This window comes from Apaloderma vittatum, unplaced genomic scaffold, assembly GCF_000703405.1.
Source record: "Apaloderma vittatum isolate BGI_N311 unplaced genomic scaffold, ASM70340v1 scaffold22941, whole genome shotgun sequence".
Lineage (NCBI taxonomy): Eukaryota > Metazoa > Chordata > Aves > Trogoniformes > Trogonidae > Apaloderma > Apaloderma vittatum.
Window position 1 is genome coordinate 11033 of NW_009701097.1, and position 9411 is coordinate 20443.

Below are 9411 nucleotides of genomic sequence, written 5' to 3' on the forward strand. Positions count from 1 at the left end.
TCTCACAAACCCCATCCCAAAACCACGCGGCAGCTACACGGAGAGATCCTGAGCACAGAAACCGCCTCCTGAATCTCTCAAGCCTGCTCCAGGAACGCCACCTTTCCAACTGGCTGTTCCAAAGCGTTTCTAGTTGGCAGCATTTTGGCGCTTTTGGATAGACCACATGAAATAACCAGCAACTGTTACCCAGAAGGGATGTCTTCTGCCTCCTTCCCACTCCCCAAAAAGCCTGTAGGAGCTCCAAGTAGCGGGCATGCCAATGCATGAGAGCACAAACCCACTCTCTGCATCCTCTTCCACCTCCAAATCCATCCCCAGAAGGGATTTCCAGCAGGTCAGCTGCTCTGCCTGCTCTCTGGAGAGCGATGAAAATCCCCATTGCCCAAAGAGACTTTTCAGAGGCAGGAGGAGAGCTCAGAAGAGGTGTTACGAAGAGTCTTTTGCATGCTGTGAATTCACACCCTAGTTTCGCTTTCCGGTGTAGATGAGAGCTGAGGCCACCGCTGTGTTTTCAGCACCTTCATCCACCAAACCAGAGCTTGTCACTGCACTGCCAGGACACAGAGGCTTGGTGGAGTCCAAGAGTCAGATATAAATGGTATTTACATTCCTAGAAGATGCAGGGAAGCACTCAGCGAGATGTTGAAAAATCTGGCAGAAGCCAGAGGTCTAGCACAACTGATTTCAAGAGGAAGATGGAAACCACATCAGAGGATCTTCCTCATAACTAAACGGTTCAAGAGGGGAGCACAAGGTGGACGATGTATTAGGTGAAAACTGGAACTGAAGCATAAATCTGAATGGCAAACTGAAAGCAAAATGTGAACCCCGAGGCCAGGCTGCCTGAGGGAGCAGGGAAATGGAATATACCACTGTGGCAGGCTGCTGAGCAGCTCTCACACTCGATCTGGAGTGAGTACCTTCAGTAACAGTTTGGACAATGCTTTGGGATCTATGCACAAAGACAAGCAAGAGAAATGCACTCTCTGTTTTGAGGATTAATAATAACTCCCTAGGGAAACACTAAAACCCTGTCACTCAAGTACAGCTACAGTAATTAGGATCTCCTGAATTGTGGCTTACAAAGAGTTGAAAGCTGCCCGTAAAACTGAATTGCACCCTTCCTCCTTATTTATAAAGCTCTGGCAGGGCTTCGGAGGAGACAGTGGGCAATTGTCTAACAACCACTCTATCTGGCCAAGAGTGAGGTTTTGAATTTCGGTTCAGCTTGAAAATAATCTTCTTAGGCCATCAGTTCCTGACAGCTCTGTTAACTGAGCGAATCTGCTCTTCCCAAAAGCCAGAGCTGAGCTGCCCTAACATGGGCTCAGGTAAATCAAGAGCAAACGCAGCTCGGAGGCTGCTCCTCCACTCCCACTGGAACTTTCTGCTTCTCCAAGCCCAGGAACCATGAGGCCAGCTTTGCCATTTCAGCTCTGACCTACATCTACTCCCCGCTTCCCACAGAACACCGAAAATCCTCTTCAGCCCTAACCCGAAGCAGCCCTGTGCTGACTGGCAGGAGCTTTCACTCTTCCAGACTGCCCCTGCAGCGCTTCTCACATATGCAGGCACTGCTAGACTGTGAGTTTTCATTTTCACAAGGCAGCCCCTGCCATGTAAAGGACACCCAAGCCTTTCCAAGCAGCACTTCTGTGCACAAAAGCACCTTCTTGGGACATGTTGTTTATTTGTTCTAGCAGGAGCTTGGTCCTAACCCTGCTCTGATTTACACCAGAACAGCCCTGCGAAGGAGCTGCATTAATTTACATTCCTACTATGGAGAGGAGAGGAAAACTCCAAAGGTCCAGGTGCTGGAGTGACCTCCCTTGTTCCCTGACCCTGAACAACTGCAGACTTGGCCTTCACCTTATTGCATGCAAGCGTGAGGCAAGTTCCATTGTGTCTATTCTGCATTATTGGCGTTTAGGGCTGGCACGAATTACAGAAAGCTCAGGGCTATCCTGATTTACAGCCAGGTGCAAGAGTCTGCGTCGGCGGCACAATTTCAGCAGCCAGCAGTAAAAATACGCTGACCTCCTGGCTGTGCCCCACATGCCCTGGGCACTGAGGAGACAAAGCCGCACAAGCAACAGCTTCCCAGCAGGGAACTGCACTGCTTTACACCTCAGGAGCAAAAGATGCCACCACACTGTGCCCTTCTGCTTGAATTTTCCTGAAATGGAGGAACTAAATAGAAGCTGGGCTCCCATTGTCTCACATAGGAAAGCTACCTCTGTTATGCACTTTGAAGATGTTATGTGCTTCCAAGATTGTCTGGTGGGGTTTTTTTTCTTCCTCGACTACATCAATTTGTCTAATAATGGGTAACACCTCCTCCCACAAGTCTTGCCTTGCTTATCCACCTGCCTGAGCTGTTTACAACGCGGCAGCAGAACAGGTCAAAGGATGGATATTTATCTATTCCGTGAGAGCTTCCAGTGTGAACATCTGCTGTGGAACAGGCTGGCACTTCCAGCTCAATCACTCGGGGAGTTTAGCTCCATGATTGTGTTGTCAGCGCTGACAGAAATCACGGCAGCTGCTGTGTTAATTCCCAAGGTGGGCCATCGAGGTAGGGAGAGAGCGAGAACGCGAGACTCGAAACGAATGGACAAAAGCCCTTTCCCTGCTCCTCTGCCCTGTCCTTTGGAGCAAAGCCAGTGTCGATGTTCTCCCCCTCCCTCCCCGCTCTGCATTCCAGCGCGTTTGGTACCTTCTCTGCAGCGACGGGCACCGAGGATGGGGTAAGGCTGGTGGGAGACTCCGGCCGTTTTTTGTGCTTCTGTTTAGGTCTTTCTTTGTCCTTCCGACTCTGCAAAAAGAAATCAGAGAGTACTGGAAGGCTGACTTCTCTGCTGAGAATAGCAGTCATAAGGGAGAAGAAAGCAGGGTGTGTACGGGTGGATTTACAACCATACATTCATATTCCTCTTTCCTTCTCCACCCATCCACACGAGCCCAATATCCCTTCCCCCCATGCCCCAGCTTCTGGTTAGGAGCATCCCACTATCTCTGCCCCAGCTGCAGCCAACATCTGGAGTGCAGAATATCAACAGAAGCCCCAGATCAGTTTATGGTAAAATGATAGGGAAGGACTTAACAAGCTCTGGCTGTTTTCAGGAAATCTGAGCTCTCCTCTTGCTATTTCCCCAAAGGGAGGCTGTGCCCCCCTTACCCTTGCCCTCTACCTTCTTCAAGGGTTTTCCTGCAGAGCCCATCGGAGAACCTTGATTTTAGTGCCTGTTGCATGTGCACAGGCAAAGAGTTCAGTCAGCAGAGACCTCAGAACCTCGGCTTGAACCTAACCTAGAGATGCCCCACATCTCCCCTCCCAACAAACAGCTGGTCTGAGCCCATCTCTGCTAACACAAGACAGACAATTCAGTTTGATTTCTTCACCCTGTTTGTTTTGGTTTGGTTTTTTTCCTCTCATTAAATCCCCAGAAACATGGAATTCTTCAAATTGCAAACCGAGGAAAAGTCACGATCTGACACACACCGAGTCGTGCCCTGATTTTATATTCTCCTGGGGAATGGACTGTAACCAAAGAGGTTATGTGCATGTTTATGATGAAACTCAGACATTTTCAGTGAAAAGACTGAAAAAGTAGGCCTGTGTGACCTCAAGTCAGTGGGCCAGCTGGGACACAGGATGGATGGATAGAAGATCATGCTCCATCATGCACTCCAGCCTCCTCCCCGTGCTCCTCAGCTGCACGCTCCCATGGGAACACACTCAGCTGATTGCCAGAGCTTTTTCTTTTTACTGATATCAGCTAAAAATGTGGCCTTTACTGAAGCTGCAGCAGCTTTTGTGCTGTGTTCCAAACTTCCCAGGGCGGTCACTGGTGCGTGGACCAAGAGAGCTGCTCTCAGATAAACACCTGCATGAGATGAAGGGCTTAGAAAAATCCACCCTCCTGTCCCCGAGACCTCTTTTTTGTGGGAAAGCACGCCTACTCTGGTACAACTCCCTCGCGCGGGCATTTCATTCCAGAAGCTGAAGCCCTCAGTTTGAACTGTGAGGCGTGCTCAGAACGGAACAGTCACACCAAAACCCTCTGACTCTTCAAAAAGATGCTGACTGCTTCCTCGTGTAGGCAGAGCCCCGAGGCTGAGGCTGCCAACAGATGCCAAAGCTGGGATGCTGTCAGGGGAAGATGTGACTGCAGCAAATATGTGAACTCCACTGTGTGTTTTCGGGGAGAATAGAGTAGACTAAGTAGCTTAGGAAACAATACACCAAATGGGGAAAAAAAGGAGGAGCAGGAGGAGGGACAAGGCAGGAGGAAAAGGTTGGAGGAGGCAGGCATGGAGCGAAATGGAAGTGGTCCACAAGTCAGCACCTTCCAGGTGTAGGTTTGCCTGGATTCTCCCTGCACTTGCAAAAGAGACCCCAGTGACCCTGCCACCACGCCACAGACACTTCCACTGGGATGAGCTGGTGCAAAAAGGAGGCAAATCCAGCCTAGAACCTTCTCCAGCTCGCCGAGTGCCCAACCAACACCGCCAACACCCATCACTGCAGCACAGGACTCCCGGTGTTTGGCACGTGTGTTAAAGCCTTAGTTCCTAGAGCTGCAGTGCTGCACAACAATCTCTGTTTTCTTTTTTCTCCCCCCTTCTCTTTTAATACACATTTCCAGCTTTGGCGGTGAGCAAGGAAAGCTTGAAAATGCAACGTCTACCCAGTTAAGTGCCGAAAGGCAAATTAAAATTACATCTTTACTAAATCTCATAATGTTTTAAACACTTGGGGGCTTCTGGTGCCATCAAGTCTAAGCCTCGTGGGTCTTCCAGGACGGGAAGATGGGGAAACACTGGCCCAGTTAGTTAAGCAGCTTGTCACAGACCATGTGCACATCGGTGTCCATTGTTGCAGCAGCAGCGACGATTTGCACTCGCTTAACGGCACACAGCGGAGAGTTTCAACGAGCTGAGGCGAGGTTTTCTAATATCTGCATCTCATTTTACAAACGGGGAAACCAGGGCACGTTGGGATGAGAGAACTTGCTGATATTTCACAGGAAGTCATCAAAAAAATTCAGAAAGAAAAGGCAGAGATCCCCACTCAGACACATGCTCACCTACTTGCTGCCAGTGCCAGTCATGGAAACCAGAAATGGAAACCAGGAGCCAGACACCTCATTACAAAACATTTTGCCAAATAACTGCACAACCCCTGGTCCTTAAACTTTCCGAGTACTGCAATGCTTATTCTCTCAGTCTCAGAATTCTACATGCATTACAATCACGAAGTTGCAACAGGAGGGAAGAAGATACAGCACTGCAAACGCCAGCAAGACAGCACTGTAATGATTTAATTTCATGTTTCATGGTCAAGATGAAACAAGGCAGAGCCAGGCCATTTTGGCTAATGACAGTGAACCTCCACGCACATGTGGGGAAAGGCAGAAACGTCTTGACTGTCACCATGGTGAACCATGAAATCTCCCTCAACGTCATTCTGATGGCAACCACCAAAGTCGCATCCTCCAGCTTCAAAATCCTGGGTGTCTCCTGCCTGAAAAAAATCTCCTTCGGCTTCAGCAGCGCCGAGCCTACAACAGCTAACCGAGCCTACAATGGCAAACTGAGTCTACAATAGCTAGCTGAGCCTATAACTGAGCCTACAATGGCAAACTAAGCCTATAACTGAGCCTAAAACTGAGCCTATAACGGCTAACCAAGCCTACAATGGCAAACTGAGCAGCCCTCTGGTTACACGTAGGAGTGCGTACATATGTACATGTTCAGCAAGAACCCAGCCTGCACAATAGGGACCAGATTTCTGGAACGTCTCGGCTCCCCTTCAGACGCTTGAATAAACGCTCAGGTTTCCCAAAAAAATAAACGCTGGGTACTGAAGCTCTTTTGAAGATCTGGCCCCGACGACATGTGCTGAGCAACTGCGCTCCAACTATTGAGAAATCTGTCCCGCAGAGACCAGTCTTCGTGCTCGGCTCAAAGGACGGCGCTGAAACCAGAACCACCACAGAGCTCAACGCCGCTTCTGCTGCATGTCCCCACGCGCAGCCCCTGGGCACACCTCGCCCCTCCGCGGTGCTTCTCCCCCTCGCCCATCACCTCCTCTCCAGGCTTTCGGTGTCACTTCTCCTCAGGGAGAGCTGAAACCCAGAGGACCAGGCATCCAGGAGCTCTCGGGGCTGCAGAGCTTTGCACAGCCCCGGTGCCCGCTGCCTTCGCACATCCAGCAGCACCCATCTCGCACCCTCCAGTCACTCCCAAAATACTTTTAGGTACTCAAAAAGGATCTGACACCTTCAATATTACTGGAGAAATGCATTCAATGGGCAGGATGATTAATTCTGTTAACCCACAGTCATTTCACAGACGGGCTGGGCTGCCCCCCCCAGATCAAGGCTCTGGTTATGGGTCAGGGCGCTCCGTCCCTCCTGGCTACACCTTGCCCTCAAACAACCCGGGGTGTTTCCCTGTTTGCACCAGTGATTTAAAAATGTGTGGGTTCTCTTCAGGAACCAGAAGGCTCCAAATGCTTCCTCCAAAAGCCACAGGGCCCAAGGCGAGGGGAGGGCAAGGGGAGAAGGGGAAAGCAACGCTCGGTCCTTTGCCACCGTCCCCTCCTCACCTGTCTCTTCTGTGTCGGGTGCTTCGTCTCCTCGGACACACAAGCTCTCTCCTCCTTCCAGGAAAACTCACAGATATCACAACAGAGACCTGCCGGGCTGTGTCTTGAAGCAGGAGTCAGAGGAAGAGGAGGAGGAGGGAGAGCAGGAAACCTTCCAACACCCCCCATCCCATCTTCGCAAGCAAAAGCCAAGCCCTACCTTGCAGCCGCTCCCCGCGGCCAGGCGAGCCACGCTCTGCAACGTGAACCTGCCCCCAGCAACAAACCTCATGGAGAACAAACTCTCCCCATGCGGGACCGAGCAGCTGGGGCTTGGCATGCGGGCACGGGGGGAGCGAGGCTGCATCGGGGAAGGGGAGGGGGGGACGTGCTGGTGACACAATGTCCCTTCGAGCTGCCCGGCGCAGGAGGAACGAAACAGGCTTGTTCGCTGCCAAAAAAGGTTGTGCCCAGCTCGTCTTCCCTTGCCTGAGCCCCCCTCTTCTAATCTGCTGGCAATTGGACCATGAGAAGGAGATGGGGCAGGGGAAGGAGGGAGGGAAGAGCTGGGAAGAGCCAAGTGGGCTCTGCTGCTCCCTCCCTCTTTCCCAGGCTCTCTGAACTCCCACACCCGGAGGAGAAGAGGAGGAGGAGGAGGAGGAGGTCTGGCTCTGGGCTGCAGCCGTGGCAGCCGCAGCGAGGAGGAAGGGAGAACCGGGCAGAGGGACACTAAGCCATTGCCGGCAACCTGGTTTGCATCAGGGATTTCGTGGGCTTGCCTAGATCACCCGTCTGAGCACAAGGAAGTTTTCACACGAGGCATTGCGGCTTTGTGTGCTCTGAAATCATTGCTGCGGCCCCTGCGAATGGAAGGATTTGCTGGGGGTGGTTAGACACCCACATGACAAGGGGTCACGGAAAGCCAGTCAAGGATGCAATGAAATAAGGCTACTATAGCTAGATTAGAGAGATTTAGGCTCAGTGCTCCTTCCCAAATAAAAACGTGCTGGTCTTGCAAGCAGCGCACTCGAAAAAAAAAAAAAAATCTCTGCTTTGCCCTTCGGTGCCTGCACGGACACAAAACTCCAAGAAGCAGACCCGGGTCACCAAGTGTGCTGCAAACACACACAGCCCCTCACAGACCCACTGCATTTAGATTTGAGCCCCGAACAACTTCTCCAGCGTGCTAAATCTGCCAGGCTGGGTCCTTGGCTCGTTTCCTCCATTGGCATCAGGTCGAGACAGACAGGCAACGGCTGCGGGAGACGGGCTCTGCCGCGCAGCTGCTCGGACGCCGCCGGACCGGGGGCTCGTGTGCTGCCCCAACTGGTGCAGAAGGCAGAAAGGAGGGCAGGACAGACACAGTCTGTCCCCATAAAGTCATCCCCTGCCCTGGCTAGGGAAGCAGTTCAGGAGTTAAGGTGTGTTATGAGTGTGGAGAGCTGGCTCTGACCTGAAGAACAACTGCCAGGAGGGTTTATTTGCTCCAAATGTCTCTCTTCCCTGTGTGGGCAGGGACCATTCCTCTCGTAACAGCGTCCCACATCCAAATTAAAAGTCCCCTGATTTTGCTTATGGGTTCCAGGTGTTCACTAAAAATAACACCGGCTCAGTGTCTCCCTCCGTGGGGTATATGCCTAAAAATGTTGTGGTGCACGTGCTCCTGCCTGTTCCTGGTGTGACAAATTTCATTCCACAGAGTGTGGTAATTTTCTTCTATGCATCTCAAGCAGACAATATAGGTGACAGAACATCTGTACTTCATTCAACCCCTGTGCGTCATCCAGCATTTTCTTGGTATTTAGCTATTGTTTTCGTTCTTTCTTTCTTCAAACAAACAAATCCTGCAAAGGCTCCCACAGGGTAGAGCACACACATGGCAATACCAACCCCACAGAAATAAATGGGGCTGGTTTTCCTAAGGCCTGGTATGTTCTGAGAAAAACCCAAAGCCTGGAACTTTCCCATTTTCAGGACAAGCCCAGAAGGAAATGCTTGGGCTGGTATCATTTGCGCCTGCAAGAGGAGGGGGATGCCAACGCTGGCTCGCAGTCCCGCATCACAATTGTCCCTTGTTCCGCGGAGAACAAGACTCTTCACAAACGCTGAACTGTTTTACAGCAGGGTTTAGGAGTCCAAATGCCAAATCTTTGCTGTCTTACTGAAGCCACTGGGTTCAATCCTGCGCCCCCCTCCCTTCGTCATTAACTCAGCCACAATTTTGCTCCATAAAGCCCAAAAAAACAGCCCCAGCCCTGCACTGGAAGGGAACTCTCAGGCACTGAGCTGCTTTGGGAGCGGAGAGCCATGAGCACCTGCAGCCCGGCTTTGCTCCATCTCTGAGCGCTCGATCCCCTGCAACGCCTCCGGCTCCGGGAGGACGGGACCAGCCGGCTGCACAGCTGGACAGGCTCAAGAAAAAGCTGTTCTACTTCAGGGCAGCCCCAGCAGCGAGCCCAGCTCCCCTGAAACATGTGCGATTAGATCACACACCGCTAGTCCCATCCTCCAAAACCCACGTGCGAATTAACAGTTCAACCCCCTCTTCGGGTCACCCCTCCGAAAGCTTCTTGTTCCCGCTGAGCCTCACACTCGGTGCTTCCCCCCTGCACCTCGCACCCGCTCCCAGACCTGTGAGCTCCCCAACACCCCGACAGCGCCTTCCTTACCCTGCCCAGCTCTGCACCCCTCGGCCCCCTTTCAGCGCTGACTCCCCCTTCTCTAAGGGGAAGGAGCTGCTTTTGCACTCGCGCTGTGGCCGTGCCAAGCGCTCCCGTCCCTGGAAGGGGCCTCCGCTCGCAAAGCCCACGAGCCAT

The 9411-nt window shown here is 52.0% G+C and overlaps 1 protein-coding gene across 1 annotated transcript in view; it reads right to left on the reverse strand.

The window, feature by feature from the left end:
* The window catches only part of LOC104281133 (protein AF-17-like), a gene marked incomplete at both ends in the record, with an annotated part of 29068 nt that overhangs the window by 8643 nt on the left and 11014 nt on the right, over positions 1-9411 (reverse strand). The window contains 1 exon segment of the mRNA XM_009879032.1: positions 2720-2818. Within this exon segment, the coding sequence (XP_009877334.1) occupies positions 2720-2818 (99 nt within the window).